Source organism: Acanthaster planci, linkage group LG02 (genome assembly GCF_054643075.1).
Source record: "Acanthaster planci isolate LZ-2023a linkage group LG02, COTS_SCS, whole genome shotgun sequence".
NCBI classification, from domain to species: Eukaryota; Metazoa; Echinodermata; class Asteroidea; order Valvatida; family Acanthasteridae; genus Acanthaster; species Acanthaster planci.
In genome coordinates, this window is record NC_141778.1 from 2,096,343 (window position 1) to 2,117,659 (window position 21,317).

The following is a 21,317-nucleotide window of genomic DNA, read 5'->3' on the forward strand; positions in this document are numbered from 1 at the left end:
AAGCCACATGATTGACAGGCTTGAGAGTTCATCCAGATAATGTCCCAACAAGCATCGGTGGCAAACGGTAGCAAATGCAGACACCAGGCGCCAAGTATTTTGAACTTTACTTCATCCATTTTATTTTTTTCTCATCTCTCCCTTTTTTTGTTTCGTCGACGCAATGGGTGAATCCCAAGTCCACGACGAGCTCGTGCAGATCGAAGCTTTCATCGTACGAGATAAACTCATGCCATTCACTGTCGATCAGAAATCAAAAGGTAAATGACAGATACGCATTGTGAAGTACAACAAAAAGCACTGAATGACTTGTTGGCGTCAGTCTAGAAGAGTTTCAACCAATTCATATGCTCACTTAGGAAACATTTATCCTTGCACTATGTGGAGGACTACCAATTTTAATCACAAACGATAGTCAGGAATGTATTCCTCCTCAGGTAAAGAACAGCTGTCAGCCTATCGTATTGATTCTTTGAAAACTTAAGAGAGCCTTAAACCCACAAAGCTAGCCTAGGAATGACCTTTGAACTCAGTGAGCATGCAAGTTGGCCAAGAAAAACAACTGAGATTGGTTCTGCATGACTAAAGGATCTGAAAACCAAAATTCTGAAGTTTGCAAGAAATTTTAAACAAGAGACAGGCATCAGGAGATGCACAAAAGACACAGAAGTCAACAGTCTTTAAAAAGGAATGAAAAAAGTCAAAAGAATCTCCTCGTTTTTCTTGCATTTATCACAAGCATTTGGTGATGCACTCGAATGCTGTTCGGCGGAAGTCTGCCATGGACTCGGAAGACTGGGAGAACGTCGCTGTGACAACTGATAAAAAAAAAGTCACTCTCTGCACAAAACACGACAGCCACCGACGAAATTCAAGAGTCAGAGATCTGATGGAAGGAAATTCATCAGTCTATCGGTAAAATTGCTGATTCTTTTTTTTCTTCTTCTCAAATCATCAGTCGTCTGTCAGTAAAAACCCAGACAGGAAGGAGTACTTCACTTTGTTAGTCTATGTCAACCCCAGAGTTCAGCCAGTTACTTTTTTTCCTCTCTCTCTTCTGCCGCCGTGTCGCCGCGCCAACTCGCTGAATAAATTTACCCAGCATTCAGTGTTGACGCGCTATTAAAACCTACCACGCAGGGAACGTGTACCATATATGTTTCGCCCAAATATTATCGATACATAATCATCAAAGCCTTTTGGACGACGTTCGGAGGGGGACACATTTCTGACATGAAAATAACAAAAAATTTGAGCTCCAATTTGCATGAGTGTGCACGTCTGAGGCCGAGTGTTTAATGCTGCATTGGGGGTGAATATTCTTTCCCTATTGGCTCAAGACGTCATGGTTGTGGCCAAGATGTGACCACACCAATGATTAAGTTGCAGGCACGACACTTTGGCATTACAGCAATTGGACAATTGGTGGAATTAGGGACTCCATTTTGGGGCTTCCTTTGTCGTAATTTTTCAATTTAATGCCAAAGAACGGGGAGCCAGGCATCGACCATCCAAACAGAGAGCTGAGATCAGACTGATGAATATTCATGTCTGTTTCTCCACTTTCATTCAGGACTAGACTATTAATATACATGTATGTACTTGTGGTGTACAGGTACATGTATGTACACGTACACTAATGTTCTCAGCTGCTCCAATTTTCCAAACCTAGCAAACTGAAATCTTTACTTTTGCATGTTTAGAGCTGATTTCGGAACCTGCACTTTTAAGTTGGCTCAGTGGCCCAGTTTTGACGAAGAACAAAGTCAATGTGTAAAGCTTCGAAGGAAAAGTGTCTCGGACTTTGATTTAGAGGACAACTATCTTACTGAAAGGAAACATATGCTCAACAACGGTATATTTCAAATCTTGGCTTTGTACGCAACCTTGGCCTTGTCTCTGTAAATGTTAAACAAGAGATCTGATGGTCCTACAGAGAACATTTCCAGACATGCCAAAAGTCAGGCTGGGTGAAATTTGGGACATACAAGTACATGTACATGTATGACCAGAAAGCTTGCGCCAAAAGCCACAGCCAAATATAAGGCCGCAATTTGGAAAATGACACCAATCCTTTCCTGATTTTACAGCATGTGAAATACTGAAGAGGACATCTTACCCGGTACAAAAGCCCATCGGGTAAACTCTGATGGAGATGACCATTATCCCCCTCACCTCCCACCCTTCAAAAAAAAAAAAAACACACCTTGAGAAATATCGTCAGCAGAAGTCTCCGCAAAGGGAACAAGTGAAAAACAAACACCAAGCAGAGTGCTGCCCACATCTTGTGCCGTGCCAGAACAACCCCCCCTCCCCGCCGCGCCTCCTTGGCCAAACACGACCCCCGACGATACCAATCAAAGGTACACGGATGACGCCACACTGTCGCCGGTTGGCCGTGCCCTGTACATGCAAACCACGGAGGGGGTTGATAGAAGGTACTACGGTGAGCTGGCAGCTAGAGAGACACGGGCAGGCTACACAACAGAACTCCGGGGAAGCGTGCATGGGAGCTCTGTGGCAAATGGATTCTGCGATCCAGCAGGAGGGGAGAAAGGGGGGGGGTACATGTAGCTCAGTTTGTACCGGCAATATTTACCAGTCAAGGTGTATGTGTGTGTGTGTACGTTGGCTGTCGATTGAGTACACTGGTGCACACAACTGCTTAATGAGTTGGGAGGAGAGAGGCAGAATTTCAAAACATGAGGAACACAATAACATGACTTGAGATGATGGACAATTTGCTGTTGATAGTATTTTTTTTCCTGACTGCCTGAGTTTCCACAGAATGTACTCTGACTCTGCAATCATTATCACTGTAATTTGAGAATCAAGCAAGAGAAATCCACTTTTAAATCACAAAATGAAAGACAGGGAGAAAAAAATTAAGCGAGTCTGATTTTCTTGAGGGATACCGATACAATACATGTGAACTAAAACATTCTTTATCAAATTCGTTAATGTCAAAAGTATGGTACCGTAATTTTCGGAATATGAGCCGCCAGGTGGATAAGCTACAGCCCGCAAAAATCGACAAATTAAGATTTTAAGTTGGCGTATAAGCTGTAACAGTGTGTAAGTCACACCGCAGCACTGATGATCCAACCACGAAGGTCATTGTGCTGCGTGCTTAAGAGCCATTACAGCATGTACATATGTACAGTACATCATTGGTTCCACTACATGTGTAAGCCTAATAAGAGTTTAAAGCAAATTGTGAATGAATATCACCATAAAAAGTGAATTTTAAGTCTTCAAATTTAACACTTTTGCGGGCTGGATGATGGTCCAGTGTGGGCAGTGTATCAGTTCTTGCATCTTTTTTAGTGGCCTGCAAAAGTTTTACGCAGTCGGGGACATACATGTACAATGAAATCTTTGTAACTCGAAGTCTGTCAAGTCGAAAGATCGTTTTATCTCGTAGGCTGACTATTTCTTGCCAAATGAATCACGTGATTCAATAATCAAATGACCACAAAACGTGTTGTCATCAGAAAACCCAAGTGAAAAAAAATCAAAATTCTGTGGCATGTCACATTGAACAAGATCAGTGAAAAGATGTAGGATCTTCCACACAAAGGTACACCACTGAAGCGGTTGATTTTATTTTAAGACCACCTCTAAGGAAAATCTGTGTTCTCAGATTTTATTTGTTTAAATAAATATGGAAGCATCCATATCGAACGCAGTGTCATTTGTCTTCAGAGCTCAACTATAACAAGCTAAAAAGGACTTGATTTCTGTTCATGCCAAGATGTGAATACTAAATGTAGCTTGCATCAAATCAGAGAAAACGAGAAAACGATGGGAACCCTCGCCCTGTTTTCCTAGTGGATAAACCCTTGTGTATGCCAAACAATGCATGTACATTGTACGTGTAGCCACTGGTAGAGCAAGTACATGTACATATAGGCCTAAAGTTTAAGATAACGTACACATTTCATGTGTTTTGTGACGTGGCGACGCCATGACTCAGGGAATTCTGTTAACTCCAAATCCACACAACTTGAACATTTATTTATTCTCTGAGGTTCGAGTTTTCAGCTGTAAACAGCAACCAACGAAAACATGACTGAGCCACCTGCATATGGTACGCATGGCATAGTGTGGCCCAGCAATGACCTTTGTGACTGATTTTATTCTTCAAAGTTTGCCGTGTAAGCCGCCTGGCATATAAGCTGCATTTTTCAGCATGAGAATTAACGTATAAGCCACGCCTTATTTTCTAAAAATTACAGTAATTCCAACTTGAAGTTTACCTAAATGCCAATCCGTCAGGAATTAAAGGATTTCGTAGGATTGAGGGTAATGCCCAGTCCCAGCTGCTTTGGCCATTATGTAAAACCAGATGCCGCTTTAAGAAGTTAAAGCAAAAAAAATATGCCTAACGATGCATTTCTGCATACTTCAAAATTTTGGAGGATCCAACGCTCTAAGCCATAATAGCTTGAAAAAATGATTGAAACATGTTTAGACTTACCGTAACTTTAAAAACCTAGTGTGATTACCCTTCTTTTTTAAGAAGCTTGGCCTACTTCAATTTCACCATGAACTTCTGCCAGCCTTGTGACGGACTAGGCACATGTACATACATGTACCACTCTCATAATTACTTCTCCCTTTGTCTCAGTGCTGTGAGAAAAAACTACATGTACAACCCTTGCAATTTTATTCCTCACTACCACTATGTAATAATTCCAGGATACATTTACATCTTCACTGAAGTTCACAAGTACATGTATCTTCACTCTTTGATTTGTTCCCAACTTTCAAGTTGTAGAAAAGAAAGATTTCAACTACATAGTTGAGCATGCCATAACGAGACACGACAGGGAAAAAAAAAAGAGCATTGATTTTCTGTCGGGGTGAAAAATGGTACAGTGTGTGTCCAGAGCAAGCAAAGAAACAGAAAATAATCACCCAGGTTGGTTGGTCTGACATTTCCACTATTGCACCTAAAAAGCTTGCTTACGAATGAAAAAAAAAAAGAGAAAAAAAGAAAGAAAAAAAAAAACAGTTGAGTCCGTTGTTCAATTTTCGGCCACATTCATTCATCAACTGTCAAGTGCTAATGAGACAGTCCTGAAAAGTTTACCGACTTGGCAAACATTTGTGCTGTGGCAGAGTTTGTCCAAATCGCATAATGTGCCGGCCAACAAAATTGAGTCAGATTTCATGTTCTTTGGTGAATGTTTTCTAAAGAAACTGGAATGAACTGACAGAAACTTTCGATTCAATGTACTTCTTGATACTGTGAGAAAACAGAACCATACTTCTTGAGCATCAATGACAATGGGCTGCCAATGTTCATGCCATCTTCTCTAAAACTCTTTATCAAAGACAACTTTTAATTACTGAGTTAATTTCAAATAATATAGGAAACTCATTAACAGAATGTTTGCATTTTGTAAAAAGAAAAAGGCAACACCCCAATAATACCAAAATTTCCAGAACATCTCGGGGGCAAGTACAAAAAATGCTCCTCCTACATTCTTTGCAAATTCACCTTACCAGTACAAGTAACAATCAGATGAAACATTTCAATGCTATGAAATCAAGTTTTCTCTTCAACCGTTTGAACTTGCAAAAATATTTCTCTTCAACAGCTCTTTCCGTAATGACAAACACTATTTTGAAATTACTGAGGAAACAATGTAAGATTCCATTGGTATATTCAGAATGAATCTTTACTCCATTATTTTTTCATTTCAATTTGCTTTCTCTTTAATACATGAACATGTACAAGAGGGTAAAAGAAAAAAACCCAATAAAATAACAAAAACACTGCCCACAAATCAACTCCTGCCCCAGTGCTGACAACCACTGTAAATTGTAGGTAGATTCGCCTAGGCTTTCTGATCTCATCCATCATGGGTGCCCCATCAATTACTTGGGGGACAAAAAAAAGGAAGAAATGGAGAAGGGAAACCTAGTATTCGAAGTTGTCATAAAGAAAACAGCCTTTGGGCCAAGAATGTGACATATAATCAACGAGCGGGGTATCAATGAACAAAATGACAAGTTGGCACTCCTGCTAACTGCTGGGAAAAATTTAATTACAACTAAACAGGGCAAGGTAAATAATTTAGACAATAATTCAAAGGGAGTGCTGAAGTATACCCTGGTGAATATCCTTGTCAAAGGCTTCACCGTTAATGTGAACAATGGGAGGCTCAGGGAACCTATTTTTAATTTCAAATTAAACCTGATTAGGGCTGCCCTCGTTCACAAATCATGTTTGCCTGAAAGTACAAATGCTGACCATTGGTTGCCAATTGTGAAGGAGCATTAGGGTATACTGTCAAACAGAAAATGAACATTGCAAAGTTCTAGTTGGGGGAATAATTGGGGGGGGGGGATCATGCAGGGGACCAACCAAACTGCAAGGGACCAACCACACTAGACATCACTGCAAATGTGGGCACATGGCCCAAACCACATACAAGATGTTTATCGAAGTTGGAAACCCTCGATTCAACCAAGACGCTACCTGTACTTGTAGATACATGCAGATGATTTGTTAAACTTTCTATCAATTGTTAACAATCAAATTACAGTACATGTACTTCATACTTACACACCAGTGTTTTTTTACCCATTTTTGAAAATAAATAAGAGATTTGAGAAAAGAAAACTCATCCAATCATTAGCCTGGGCTATGACATAACCATTTGACCAAAAAGGTGTTTTCACAGATGACTCCTACAGAAAGAAACATGGGATGGGATCACAAATCATCTCTCCTAAACTGCACAATAGCCATAAGGTTGGGGCAGAGAGAGAGGCCAACAGACTAGAACGACGACACAGGATACAGTCTCTCACGCGGTAATCGTTGTCGTTGCGCCACTCGTCAGCCCTGCTGGGCTCAAGTCCGCGGGGGGAATGTTTGCGAGGGTGGGGGGGGGATGTCGTGAATGACGAATGAAGGGCCTGCCGTGGAGCTTTGACTGACAGCTAGCCTGCACACGTACATTAACCACACCTCTGTAATATCGCTTGCAATGTTTGTTTAGGTTTTGCGGGGGGGGGGAGCGCAGGGGATCAATTAGCAATGGGCAGCGTCAGCCCCTGTCGTCATAACAGCCAACCTCTCAAAATTTGTAGACATGGTCAAAAAGCCAATTGATGGCATTCAACTTTGAACCATGAATTATTCATGGTACTGGAATATGATGTATATGTATCCTGAAGACCATTCAAGCAAAACTTCCCCTTCATAAACAATTCACCAGTGAACTGTTTCCTAATTTTAAAACAACGTGCCTAAATACTTTTTTAATCCAAGCAAATTTTCACTGATGCTCAGGTCCTAGGCAATTAAAAATCCATGTGTGTCTTTGTTGCAGTTACAAGAAGCTTTATCCACTATCCGCTGAATGACTTTTGCGGTCGGCTAATCAGTTGTCTGAGATACATTTTTATCTGATCAAATTTTACATTCAGATGTATGTAAGTTCAAATGCACAGATATCTTTCCATCCAATTAAATTTACACACAGATAAGTTCAAATGCTTAAGATTTTGTTTAACCACAATTGCATGTCCATCTGCAATGTCATTGTGGACCAGCAAAAAACGGGGAATTTCTGAACTTTGGAAGGTATAAACTCTTCACGTGTGAAATTAAATAACTGGCTTCTTCTTTTTTTTCAAGTAAACTCCAAGGATTGATTTGGCTGTCAATCTGCGTTATCTTTCTCTGCTTCCTACTTTGATGAGATTGACCACTGATTAAAGGCCTGACTGACAGCCCTTATCGCAGGCTATCCGGTTGATTTGGGGGCTTTTGGTAGGAGTTTGGACAACCTGAACGTGTCGGGCCAGACAATCAAACTGACCGCACCAGCCCCCGGTTTCAGAGACTGAGAGACTACCAGGGCTGTTGTCCTGGCTGGGGTAGCGTGTGCGAGTGTGCGTGTTACTCGGCCATTTGGGGGGGTGAAGGTTTGGGGCCGGAGGTGTCAAGACAGAAGGGCAGGCTTTTGTCCTGTTTGTGCAAATTGTTGATCGTGGGTCAGAAGTACGAGATAAGGGGGCTCATAAATATATTTAGTTGACACACTGAAGTGGGTAACACTTGTACATCAGGGCTTATTCACCAAAATGACTTCTTTTTACAAAACAAAGAAAAGACAAGAGGAGACACATCTGTGGAAATGTTAGAAAATTAGCAAAAGGGTATGTTTTTAAAATTAAAAAACGGGTACATGTAGAATACACAAATATTTTTGAAAGCTACTGGCCAAAAAACGAGGCCATATATGTACAGTGTAGTCAATGAAATTTTGAAAAGGTGAAACAATACTCTTGCACAAACAAGTATGGAATGGGGTTTAAAATTGGCTTGTAGTATATGAAAAGACTTTGTTGTGTGGTAGTATATGCTTAGCAAAAGTTTGAAGCATTTATTCCAGAACTCTAACCGAGTAAATACTCATCAACTGAAATCTTTACATGGCAAATGTTCTCTTTAACGTGACTTTGTGGCGATTTTCCTACTCTCCAGAAATTCAGGGAAAAAATCGTTTGCACTATAGAAGCACTGATGCAACTTGAAAATTGTTCCGGTCTAGACTTAACTGCTGGCGCTTGTTAAAACATCAAGATTAAACACAACTTGGTACACAATTTGACCGGACTGTCTGAGAGAGAGAGAAGCGCATCAAAGATTAAATCAGTTTATTCCAGAGGGGCTGCGCGCCGGCAAGACGTGCTGTTTTAATTCAAAGCGTCTCCGATCTGAGCCCGTGTTTGTCGCTCTTGCTCGGCCAGGACCGTCGTACAGGCCGGGAGTTATCACCGGAGATGTCGTCGACTGAAGACAGTTGAATTTGTCTCCCACAAAAAATAGACGGCGTGCCGTGACAACGAGCAGAGTGATTTTTTTTTTGTTGTTGCGAGACTCGCGCTTAAGCTCGGCTGGTGGGGGTCGTGGCTGGGGCATACCAGGGCCATGCACTGCAAAGCGCGTCTCGAAGCTAGCCTCTGTCGCCAGAGTCTCAACACCGGGGCATGTACATGTATCCAATATTGACTCTCGGGTTCGGGCTGGGAGAAAAAAAGTGGCGTGCTACGCCAGCAGAACTACTTGAATCCCCAGCGGCTGTACTCTGTTGCTTATCAGTAGGGGAGGGAGGCTTCGATCGGATCCACACTTGACTGATCACCTGACGGGGACCGGTTGCCAGGGCAGCAGCCGTTTTGGAAAGGCCCAGGCCAACTGCTGATTGGTCAGCTCCCTAGGGTTTGGCTGGTGGGGGGATCAGTAATGCTGTTGCCAGCTAGTGCTAACACGTTACCTTTGACTGTGACATGAGGCAAATGGAGTGCCAACAGACAGAATGCTATGAGGGCACCCGACAACAATTTGAGGTGACCAACAGAACATTTTGGGATAATCTGTAGCATTAGATCTATATTATATCTAAACGATATTATTGGCAATTATTGGAAATTTCAAGACTTCAAAACGAAGTGTTCCCGTCATTGAATAATTACATAAAGTCATATCCTTAATACTTTATCAAAACTTTATTGTCAAATATTTCACAAGCAGAGCAAATGCCATTGAAATACTAACTGCAAGGACACCCAGGATTTCCCCATATCTGATAACAGTAAATTGCAAACTAAAAAAAAGAAACCTTGTGGGTAGAACATAAGACATGTTCACCTCAAGTCAAGAGAGCAACTCACCTGTGATCTCTCAGATGGTCTTGCCGCCTAAATGCTTTCTGGCATATGTCACAAGAGAACGGCCTCTCATCTGTGTGGGTGCGCTCATGGATCAAAAGGTTGTAGGACTTGGTGAAGTGCCGGCCACAAAACTTACAGATGAACTCCTTCTTGGCCCGGGTGGGGCCCCGCCCCCTGCGTCGCTCCTCCGGGTGGCCATGGTGGTGTAGATGTGGGTGGGGTGGGTGGGGCAGGGCCACAACACCTGTCCCCTTGGCAAGGTTCTCATCGACGCTGCAGGGCTGGGTGGCGGCCAGCGCCAAGTGGGCAAAGTCAAACTTTGGGGCCCGTGGTTGAGGGGTACGGACTGAGTCCTTACCGTAGTCAGCCCCAAGGTTGCTGAAGGCCCGGTGAGCCAGCTCGCCCGCAGGTAGGGAATGCTGCAATGTGCCCGGCAGTAGGTGCCAGGGGGAAGGGTAGCCGCCTTGGTGGTGGTGCTGCGGCGCCCAGACTGAGTTGAGCGTGTTGAGGGGGAGTAAGGGCATGGACTCACCGTTCTTTTGCAGACTGGCGTAGTGGATGTTGCCGTGGAGGGCGAATGCAGCATGGGCTGACACTGGGCCACCAGGAAGGAATGACTGGAGCTGGTGTTGACTGGTGGGGGTTAGAGGTGGGGTTGGCGGGCCGGTGTTGGCCCGAACCTTCTTCAACTCTAGAGAGAAAAAGTTTAAAACATAGGAAATAATCAAATGCTGGATTCATCCATCATCTCTGAAGAACTTAAATAAATTAAAGGTGGCATTCAATTCCCTAACAATCAAAAGCGCTCAAGTGAAGTCCACATCTAAATGTGGCAACCAATAGGAGAAGAAACTTGGCTCAAAATCAAGGATTTACATGTACATATAAGAAGAGTTCACTGGAAATTTTTGGTACATTTATGGGAAGTTTAAACGCATGCGTAGTGGCAATATGTTTACTGAAATTTGAAACAATCTCAATAATCAGTTTATTTGGCCCTTGTATAAACCACACAAGGCAACAAACCTTTAAATAAATGCAGTAACAAAATCACTACGGTGGTGTACCCTTTTTAATGACAAAATTTACCTCACACCAGAAACACCTAGAAATGTATCAAGATTGGTTTATTCTCCACAATCTTACCATTCGGGCAACATTCACAACTCTGCACTACCTGACAGACAGCATTTCCAACACAACACGAACACATTGCTTCCAAATACTGACTGCTGACAACCTGGACTACACTCCAAATGATGCCCACCACAATGCCTAAACCTCGTGGCTCTCTCGCACACCACAGAATTAAGAAGCCCCTTCACTGACAAACATGAGGTGCAGAAACTGGTCAGACTGGTAGCCCCTTTGAACTGCTGGACACAAAGCTAAACCCTCAGTGGTCATTTGACCCCTCACCACAGTGACACAGAGCCACTAACACACATAAATTTGTCTAGCTCTCCTAATGTGTAATACTGACCCATTGTCTGGGCATTTTTATTACACAACATAAAAAACCTGTCTTTACTTTACAGTGCGTATACATATATGTAATAACAAATACACACATACTAAATGTTAAATACACCCTTCCAGTAATAAAAAGAAAAAGTGCTGCCAGGGTTAGAAATCCTGGAGGATTTTCAAACACAAGAAATGTACATTTGGCAAACAGACCCCGGCCGGCACCACAAACAACGCTAGGTGCTCAGGAGTTTTTTTTGTACGCCGCCCGACTGACGCTGTGCGCGGTTAGCAGAGGGAGTAAACAGGCCGGTGGTAAGGGAAACGAGGGTTTACCGCCACGGTGACCGACAGCAACAGTGACGGGAGGCTGGAATCTTATTGATGCCGCCCGCCTGGCCAAGGTGCTCCGGCTAAGAGGGGCAGCAGATAATCCCTTCAAAGGCTTGCCGACCATTTGCATTAATGTTGGCGCAGAGGGAGAAGGAACGGGGTCTAGAAGGCTTGCCCACCATTCCATGAATCCAAATGGAAGCCTACATGTTGAAAAACTGCCTTCACTGTATACAATTTAACACAAGGTCAAAGAACTGTACACAGATTTAATGGGAAGTGCGACCAGATTGCAATTAAGAAATATGTCCCAGATTAAATGAATGTGACCATGGTTTACTTTTAGTTAGGTGATTTTTTTATCTTAAGGGTAAGAAAATCTTTTAAAGTATTTGATTTTTAATATATTGGACTCTTCATAAGGCACATTTGTATATTGATGAATAGAAAGAGATCACCTGCAACTGTAGCGATTGAGGTGGTGTAAAAGTCTGGACGACTAAACCTGATGGTTTCCCGAATTAACACAATGCCTCCATGAAATATGAATTCTAAAAGAACTGTTGGCGAGCTACATGTACATGTACTGTGTATTGTCCTGTTTTAGAACCAGCTATCTGACACTGCCCCAGTGCACTTGTTCTCGTGTATGCATACATGTACATGTGCACTGTACATGACCATCAAAGCCAACATGCTGAACCATCAGTTTTGTTCGTATAACCGATTTCAGTACTTATCCTCACCATTTTGCAGCTTTTGTAAAAAAGGAAAATATTTTCCAGCAGCGGTTCACTGGGGATGAGGGCTGGGAAGACCTACTTGGTGCACAAGACAATGGAGGAAGTCCACACCAATAAAGGAACTCAAGCACATGATATTTCATTTTTTCAAACTGTATCTACTTACTAACAGATGTACAGCAGGCACGTCTGCATGCATTCAGTGCATGGATGCATTATACTAAGCAATGAAAAGGCCCATATACTGTGCCATGCGCATGGCTGTGCATGCACAAGACACCACTGCTTACAGTAGTCATGAGCTGTAAGAAAAACTTTCACTTTTTTCCCCACACCATTTCCCTGCAAAGCATGATGAAAAAATATTTTCTGATCTGCTCAATGTCTTCTTGTATTGTCAGAGCCAAATTGGATGCAATAAAAAGTGGTAGAAATCCCACAGTTTTCAAATATTCGTTAACCTTAAAAAGCAACCCATTTTTGCCAGAAACCTTCCAGAACACATCACTATAATGAAAAAGTGCATTTTTATGCTTCCTCCAAATGGTGGTATCAGCTAACAGACAATGCAATGATAGATGGGTGTCACAGAACTAAAATCACCCCAAATCAAGCAAAACCAGAGGTAAATTTTGAGGCACAGTAATAAAGTGCTAGATTCACTAGTGCATGGAAACTCACAAAGGCCTACTGCAGGACAACACGCAGTGGTGCACACGTACAAAGACTGCTGCAATGAAAGCCTGCAGCATTTAATCATGTAGCATTAGTAAACAATGAGGCTGATCTTCCACAAATGATTCCAGCAAGAATCCCCCATGACTAGTGATAAGTATCAGCAACAAAAAGACTATCAGTAGTTCTGTCAGTGCTGATCACTGATTTACAACACAACAGAATCTTATATATCATTAAAATGGTAGAGTTAAAAATTCTACTCAAAATACATAGGTTTCCAAAACAAAATAAACAGTAAACTTTCTGTTAAAAGTACACGTACACAATGCTAATTTGGTTGCAAGCTTCTGAGTGGACAAAAGTGCTTCTAATCTGCAAGAAACAGCTTTTCCAGGAGACCATAATTATCATTTCTTTTCCTTATTACACATGTACCTGAAATCTGCAGCACATTACATGCTATACAATGAAAACTAAAAAGACAGCACTAGTTATTCCTGTCGCTGGCAATCCTTTTTCTGTTCCAGTACATGTGCTGAGCAGGCCGATGCTGGCAAATTCTTTGAACTTCACTTTCATGGGGGGGGGGATCAAGCCCCATGCAAACCATGCCTCAATCCAACAAAATCCTCCCCAAGTCTCCCAGTGAATTTGGAAGTCAAACTGCCAGGATTCAATTTTGAGTTTTTAGTCCATGACCAAAATTACCCAACTGTTTGTGCTCTCTGCATCATGTTTTTTAATTCAATAACAGATTTCATCTTAATTTTGCTATTTGCCTCACTGTTACTTTTCAACAAATATACCATGCATGTACCTAAGTGATCTTTACAATCTTGTGGTCACATTTCAACAAAGATATCCATACTGAAAGGACCCCTAAACAAAAATTAATGGCTGAACAATTAGTATGCCGTAAAAGTAAGACAAAGCACCATCTACAGTTGAAATGTGAACCCCCAAGCCAATCAGGCATTTAAACCAATGTTTCTGAAACTACTCTATAAATACCTCCATTTGTTTAATTTATTACCTTGTGGTAAATAGATTTGAAAAAAAGGATCACTTTTCACGAACATTCCTCCAAAGTCAAGTTCACCATTTTTTTTTAAATTCAGTATTAGGCCCTAAACTTTGCAGCCAGACTCCAACTGATGGATGAGTGTTCCTCTGCCTTTCAGCCTATCCTGTGTGACAAGTAAATAAACAGGCACTTTATAATTCATGTATTAATTAACTAACTCACCGCACAAACAATGAGCAGTCCCACTCTTGCTAATTACCACAGAAAAAAAAAAAAGACGACTGCAGGTTGATGCTACTCTTTCTTTAAATACCTCCATTTGTTTAATTTTACAAAGTCTATTGGTTCATGTAATATTTATCCAGATTCCTCATTCTTTTTTTTTTCATTCTCCCTCAACCTCGTCAGTTTCCATTAATGCTATGGTAACGTGATAGTTCCACGCTCGACTGCCTGCAGCGCGGCGGCTTCTTCGACTACTCTCTCATTACGTTTGTGCCTTTGCAGCCGGTCGGCAAATAGCAAGTCATATGACGACATCTGGTGTCTATCCATGGACAAGGCTTGACTATTCACACTCTTCTACCCTTCCTCCTTTTTTGTAAAGTCTGTTCCATTTTCATGATGATTGATACACATAAAAAGGTTCTAATGCATGTATACACAACAACTTCACATTTCTTTTTCATTTTGCCATTTGTTTGCTCCATAAAAGACTCAAACCTTCAGAATTATTTCACAGCATAGGTGATATTTATTATACAGAAACTATCCTCACTTTATGCAGCAAAAGGAAAACTTTGGATATTAAAGTTATTTCATGTTTAACATTCTCTGTCTAAAATATGTGCATATACACAGCATGTAAACTGGTAGGTAAGTAATGTAAATTATTTATTTTTAACAGGCATACTTTTTACTGTTTTGGATATGAGTCCAGGTAGCATTTGATGCTGCTGACAATGCAAGATGCAAAATGTACATGTAGGAGTGTAGCTCAGTCTTGTGGACTATTGAAGTATGACAGGAAACTGTCTGCTCAGTTAAAAAGACCGATACATTACTCTGAAAATGGTACAAAGGAAAACATACTTGTAGTAATCAGTTTAATATTATGTTTTCAAATCACATTTGTGGCAAATTTCAACTACTGAATTATGAAGAATTTCAAGTTCATATTTGAGCAAAATCTTGTTTTTTAAACCGTACAGGATCTGTGCATCTCCATGCATGATGCTGTTGCTATGTGTTTGATCTTTGCCTTCCAAATTGAAATTCAATATAAATCTTGGCAGGAAAAAACCAGGTGTGGCTGCTAAGCCATCAGCTTTGATTTGTGAGTCAGAACACTGCGCGTTTGTCTCTGTCACTGATGACAAGTAACCTCTGGAACACTTACCGGGAAGGGGACAGAAGTGATGAGCATGGACACTGTCACATCACGGAACTGCCATCCGTCACCTTCACACCATCACCATTCACCCCCCCTCCAAGCAGGCATGGATACACCATACCCTCGACTGTTGACACCCCAGGACCACATGTGTACATGTGTGCCACTCTCTCTGTCTTCCCCACTGCACCCGTCCTCAAATCCTCAAACCCCCCCCCCTTTGGTGATGTGCCCCTTGGGATGAAACAACCCACTACCGTAATGATTGCTGCTGAATTATGGACTAGGTGTAGCTGAGAGGATGCGCTAACCACTTCTTCCTAATCACTGTCAGACGGTGCAGATTAAAGGGTCCAGAACAGAGCTAAGACTTGCTTTTTTAATTGAAAAAAAAAGGCAAGCAAGGGCATCCCTTTTCCTTGGATGGTACTGGACTTCCAGGACCCAAGATTCGAAAGTTTTCTTACATGCATGTTCACTGGACAATCTAAGTCTGGTGTCCATGTAGCTATCCTTTCATTGTATGGGAATGGAGGAAATGTTATTTTCTTAAGACACAAACCAGGACCCATTTTTTAGATAATTACAAAGCTGTTAACTCTGCCAAAAACTTCCTTCCTGAAAAGAACTGCATATTATGAAGGCTTTCATCATTAAAGTAGACAACATGGTTCCCTGGTTTGTCAAAGTACTTTTCATTCATTCATTTCTTTACTATATACACAATTTATGCTCTCCAATTTGCCCTGAGAGATCCCACATACCTTGAACAAATCCTGAGCTCCTGACTTAATCCCTTTCACACCTAATCAGCATTACTTCAACTGTCTCATCTGCTGGGGGGGGGTATTCCCCAATCAACCAATTTAGAGGATAATGGTAGAGAAATTAGTGCTAGAGGATTACACTTACAAGTAATGAACACTGACAGGTTTCAAAATGAAGTGGTGACTGGAAATCAGTTATGAGGCAGGATTTGAACAAAAAAGATGAATGGTTGTACCTTTGGTAATGGTACCAACAGGTGAGGAATTTGCAATAGATTAAAAAAAAATACACTACCTCTGTGGTATGGGTTGTTACAGGTACACATGTACTTGGTGGCTACTGGGCTGTACCAGATAAAGGCTACCAAATGAACAGCTATTCCTGTAAAAAATCTGGCTCTTCAGTTGCTTGGTTGGATTTTCTCAAAAACCAAAACACTTGCACAGCTTTTCACATTAATTACAAATACTTTTCATCCCTTTTTTCAAAAGCTATATCATTAACCCTAACAGTCCTCAGTCCTCCAACAGGTGAAGGATTGAGGACTGTTAGGGTTAACCTTGCCACAACTGATGTAATTTTTTTTTACTGAGAGAACAATGAAATGTTAGCTTATTTTAGGCAAATGCCTTGAAGCTGAAATTGAAACAAAAATGCAATTAGTTTCTTTTCAGATTTACCATGTGAGTGTGAAGACTCTGCTCCACAAAGTACCAAAAATTACACAAAGATAGTAAATAAAAACCTGCAGAATGGCTCACAAATGACACCACACAAATCATCCCATCCAAGCCCACCGCCAAGTACCTTTACTACGACCCCCTCTCCAAAAAAGTCGGGCTTCAGTGATTTATGACAAACGCTCCCTCATCAAAAAAAAGGGGGGGAGAAAGTCTTTCCCTCTCAACCCACACATCTTGCAACAGTTAATACTCAGTAGGTGTGAAGAACGTCCGTGGCGTTAATCAAAATGCGTCCCTCGGAAACCCGGCAAACGAGCCGTCCCATGAGGCTGGCCTGTCTTGCCTCAAATACCGTTCAGGGCTGGCAACGATGGGGGGCCCCCAACAGATTGTTTATCACTCAACAAGGGGGCATCAATGGGCTTGCTTGCAGCTGATTGTGTGCCGCCCTGTGTTCACCAAACTGAAATAAAGTAGGATCTCTTACAAAGAATAACCAGAAGTGGCATTACAAAAACATCACAATGTACGTTAGACTTTTTTCAAAACTGGTATCCTGGAATTTGGTGGAATTGACAGCATGAATGAAGGGTTCTTTCTCTGAAAAGATGTTTACAAAAAGCCTACTGTATGCGATTCATTCAATTCATAATCATCCTCATCGACACGATTCAAACAGGCTGTTCCACATACAACTCGTGACGGCCAATCTCTCTCAGATCTACATGTATGCATTTAAATCATTGTATACGCAAGACAAACGTGGGCAGCTGACAAAATTCTGATCAGTGCCAACAAAAACTGTTCGGATACTCAGACACAAACTTTAGACATGTCAAATGGACAACCTGGCATGCTTGGAACGATAGGTCCAACTGTTTCACATCTGTTTTCTTCCAAGTTGACAAATTTGGCGCAACCTTTCTGATTCTGCTACGCAAGTGTCAACATGTCTGCAAACTGTCACTTTAGTAATTTTTTTCTGGAACTTTTTGCATCCATGCATTAAGCAATTTACAGCTACATAATACCTAAGATACTCATTGCCTAGGCCAAAAGGTTTAGATCCTCATAGGTCAGAGGTCAAACTTATCAAGGAAAGCACTTATCAAGGACTCAATAGCTCCAATTATTCTTCACAGCAAACCGTAGTAAGTCAAAGACAATAGAAACTCTTTTGGTGTGTCAGATACAAGTCCATTTATCATGTGTTAAACTCTCCAAAATATGTCATTCCAGATTTCACCACATACACTATACTCTGATTCCCAACAATTCCTCAAACTCTGACAGAGATCTCCAAACGAAAAGCCACATTCCATCAAAATAAACTGCTGTTAATGTTTACTCCCAGTCAGATCATTTGTAGAAACAAATGTAAACATGGAAACCAACAAAGACCAACGTCTGTGTGAACGACTCGTGATTCATACAATTTTTCATCTGCACACTCACTCACAAAGTTTGGCCCACATACCGGTATGTAACACACGTCAACACCCATGCATATTTAGTCTCGTACTTGCATTTCATTTGCTTTCTCTAATTCTTCCAAAACTACGAGATAACTTGTCAAGGTTTCAAGGAGCCAGTGAATGAAAATGCACTGTTTTCACTTCAGAATAACATTTTAAGTAGGTGTTTCTTTAGCTGTTAAGTCAGCTGTTTAGACACTGTGAAGTTTTCTTCTGAGAAAAGCAAGTCTCACCAACAATTCCATGATATAATCATACCTTTTATCTAATCATATATCCAAGTGCTGTATCAGCCACCAGACGAACAAATTTGTTTGGGAAAAAAACAAAGACAAAAAAAATTGCTACAAACTCCTTTTCACTGGACTGACCTGAAATATCTTCGCACATACAAAACTTCAAAGGGCCTTTACACTGTAGCCCTGCTGGTACTTTGAGATTTCTATCCTGGCTAATCCTTCTTTCGAAAAATTGTATCTGCAAGTGATCTGATGTGCCTCCTGTTTGTAAAATTTTAACAAATAGCTGAACCAAACTAAAAAGCTGTCGCAAAATCTCTCAGTACACATCAACCAACACCACCACTCCTCCCCCAAAACCCAACCCACACCAAAACAAAAATAAAAACTCAAAAAGTCAAAACCGAAACCGAGCCGAGATATGGCAACAATTCCATTAACCTGGCACAGCTCACTGTGGTGAACTTTTCTGCAAGACATGACCAACTCGTAAAGCGTGACGACACAAAAGAACGCACGGCCCAAAAGGATCTCAACAGACATCAAAATGTATCCGAAAAATCCTTTCTTTTTACCATGCTGTGCATACAAGAGCGGCACAAGCAGCAAAAACAACTCCACCATTTATCATGAACAAATTCACTCTCCTTGCCTTGTCCGTCATTCATTCATTTTCACAGAAAGGTAGAAATTTCTCAATCTCCTCCCCCCCACCCCCACCGCCCCAGTTTTAACACAAGCTGGCAGGCAAGAGTCGCTTCTCCCAAACCCAGGTGCCACCCTGGTGAGGCACGTTTAAGTGACCCGCAGTGTGCCCGCACGAACCAACAATTAGTGCGCACCTGAGGGTCCCTCCACGGTTATTGTCAAGCGGCTGCCTGCTAAGAGATCAGCTCTATACAGCCCGTCACGAACTGTGTGCTCCGAGACAAAGCCCATGAACCCCCAAATAGCGCGGCTGCTACATACTCCACTCCATTTCTGAACTTTACACTACTGTTTGGACTACCGAGCGTGTGTGCATGAGCGTGCTATATTTTTTCGGGCAGTTAAAAAGTCAATAAATAAGAGTATATATTTTTTGTGGGCAAGTTTAATTGGGAGCCTACCGAGGTCACAGTGGCTATTGTGAGACTGGAGGTCCGTGTTTGATCTTCAAACTATGAAAAAAAAAAGAAAACTACTTGGGAAAAAGCATGGTGGACTTGCAGGACTTTTTCGAGAGGGGGAGGTCTTGTGAAACTCCTGTTGTGGGGTTGAGCTTCATATTTTAAAAGAAAGCAGGTGAAGATCACGTTGATGAGCCACAATAAGAACTATTAATACAAGTACTCTCTTTGGGGGTCATCCTATTACCGGTATATTCATGGTTGCATTCGGACTTACGTGTACATGTATATATATTTCCTCATTTGTTTCCATTTTTCAAGCCTAAATTTTCTTGAAATACAGCTCCCTGAGTGCAGACAACCAAGCTCTGTTGTGAAAATCCTGTGCCATAAATTCCATGCGCTTCTTGGAACAGTTTTGAAGACTGACACCCAAGGTGGACTGTATTAATCAGGCACCCACGAACTGCACAAAAGGCAAGTGCATGTACCAGTAGTCTGGGTGCCAGACCAAACCACAAGCACAGTTAGTTAGGCCAGCCTCCACTGTTTCACATCTTTACCTGACCTACCTCATCACCCATCAAATTTGCAAGGGGGAAAAAAATTACCCCGCCACTTTCCCAAAGTAAACCACTTCTGACCTACAGTGCCCCTCTGGGTATTAACTTCACAGCCTGGGCCTGCAGGGCCCGGACTGCCAGTCACCTGGCTAGTCAGCTGTGAGGTTATCAAGAGAGGGGAAAAAACAAGTGGGCAGGTAGCCAAGAAAACAACCACAGGTACCAGCATTCAACAATTTGAAGAAAAAAAACCTGTATACATCAACAATGTGCTGGTACTGTACATACACATGTACAGGTTTCCAAACATATTGGATTCTTATAGTGTCATGTCTAAAGAGGCATTACTAGTCGGAGCTGCGGCTATTACACAACAAAATTCTCCCTTTTCCTCAGTTGAAATAACATGGCTTTGAAAAAAAACGTTTTAAATGTACTTGATTGTGAAAATGTTGATATTTCCATTGGAGGATGAAACTTACTTGTGCTGTACAGTACAGTATGTGTAATTTCCCTCAAATATTAAAACATTTTCAAATATTACAGCCCCTAAAATTGCTGACCCTCATGGTAAAATGGAAATTCTACCCACAGTCAAGTGCAAATTCACAAAATCAACAGACTCCTTTCAAAACAAAATTGTTTTGCCTTCCGTGTGATGGAGAATTCTGGGTGGCCTCCTTGCTGGACACCAGTCACAACAGCATTTGAACCCCCCTACAAACACTATTACATTATAGTTCTGGCAGAATGGGCCCTCCTGATAAGCACTATGTATCTTTCCATTTACTATGTCATCATAAAGTTATAGAGCCCAGTGGCAGGCCGATTAGGGCCTGAAATTGTCTGGGGGATGGAGTTACAAGAGAGTTCAGAGATTTGGGTTTATTTTTGTCCTCTGTTTGGGAGTTTTCATGGAGACAAAGCTATGCTGATGTTACAACATTTGGACAAACAGCATCGGCTCAGAAAGACACATACAGTACGTATAGTTTCTTGCTTTACACTTTTACAGGTTAAAAACTAACTTTAGCCATTGTCTTTGTCAATAGAAAGAGAAAAGGAGTGCACCGGTATCTCATTCAGTTTGCCCCTTGTGGTTTATTGGAAGTCTTTACTGTGAATTTTTATCCAACAAACAAT

At 41.5% G+C, this 21,317-nt stretch overlaps 1 protein-coding gene and 1 long non-coding RNA gene across 4 annotated transcripts in view; one reads left to right on the top strand and one right to left on the bottom strand.

The window, feature by feature from the left end:
* Positions 1–21,317, bottom strand: part of LOC110985767 (uncharacterized) — a 53,732-nt gene that overhangs the window by 6,758 nt on the left and 25,657 nt on the right. For both annotated transcript variants that reach the window (XM_022247070.2, XM_022247069.2), the window contains exon 2: positions 9,700–10,390. In XM_022247070.2, the coding sequence (XP_022102762.2) occupies positions 9,700–10,390 (691 nt within the window). The remainder of the gene's footprint in view (positions 1–9,699; positions 10,391–21,317) is intronic.
* On the top strand, positions 58–2,559 carry LOC147799792 (uncharacterized). 2 transcript variants are annotated; one of them, XR_015423442.1, is made up of 3 exons: positions 58–437; positions 740–915; positions 2,091–2,559. It is a non-coding gene; the product is annotated as an uncharacterized LOC147799792 (long non-coding RNA). The 2 variants fall into 2 exon arrangements; XR_015423441.1 differs by having other exon boundaries at positions 58–260.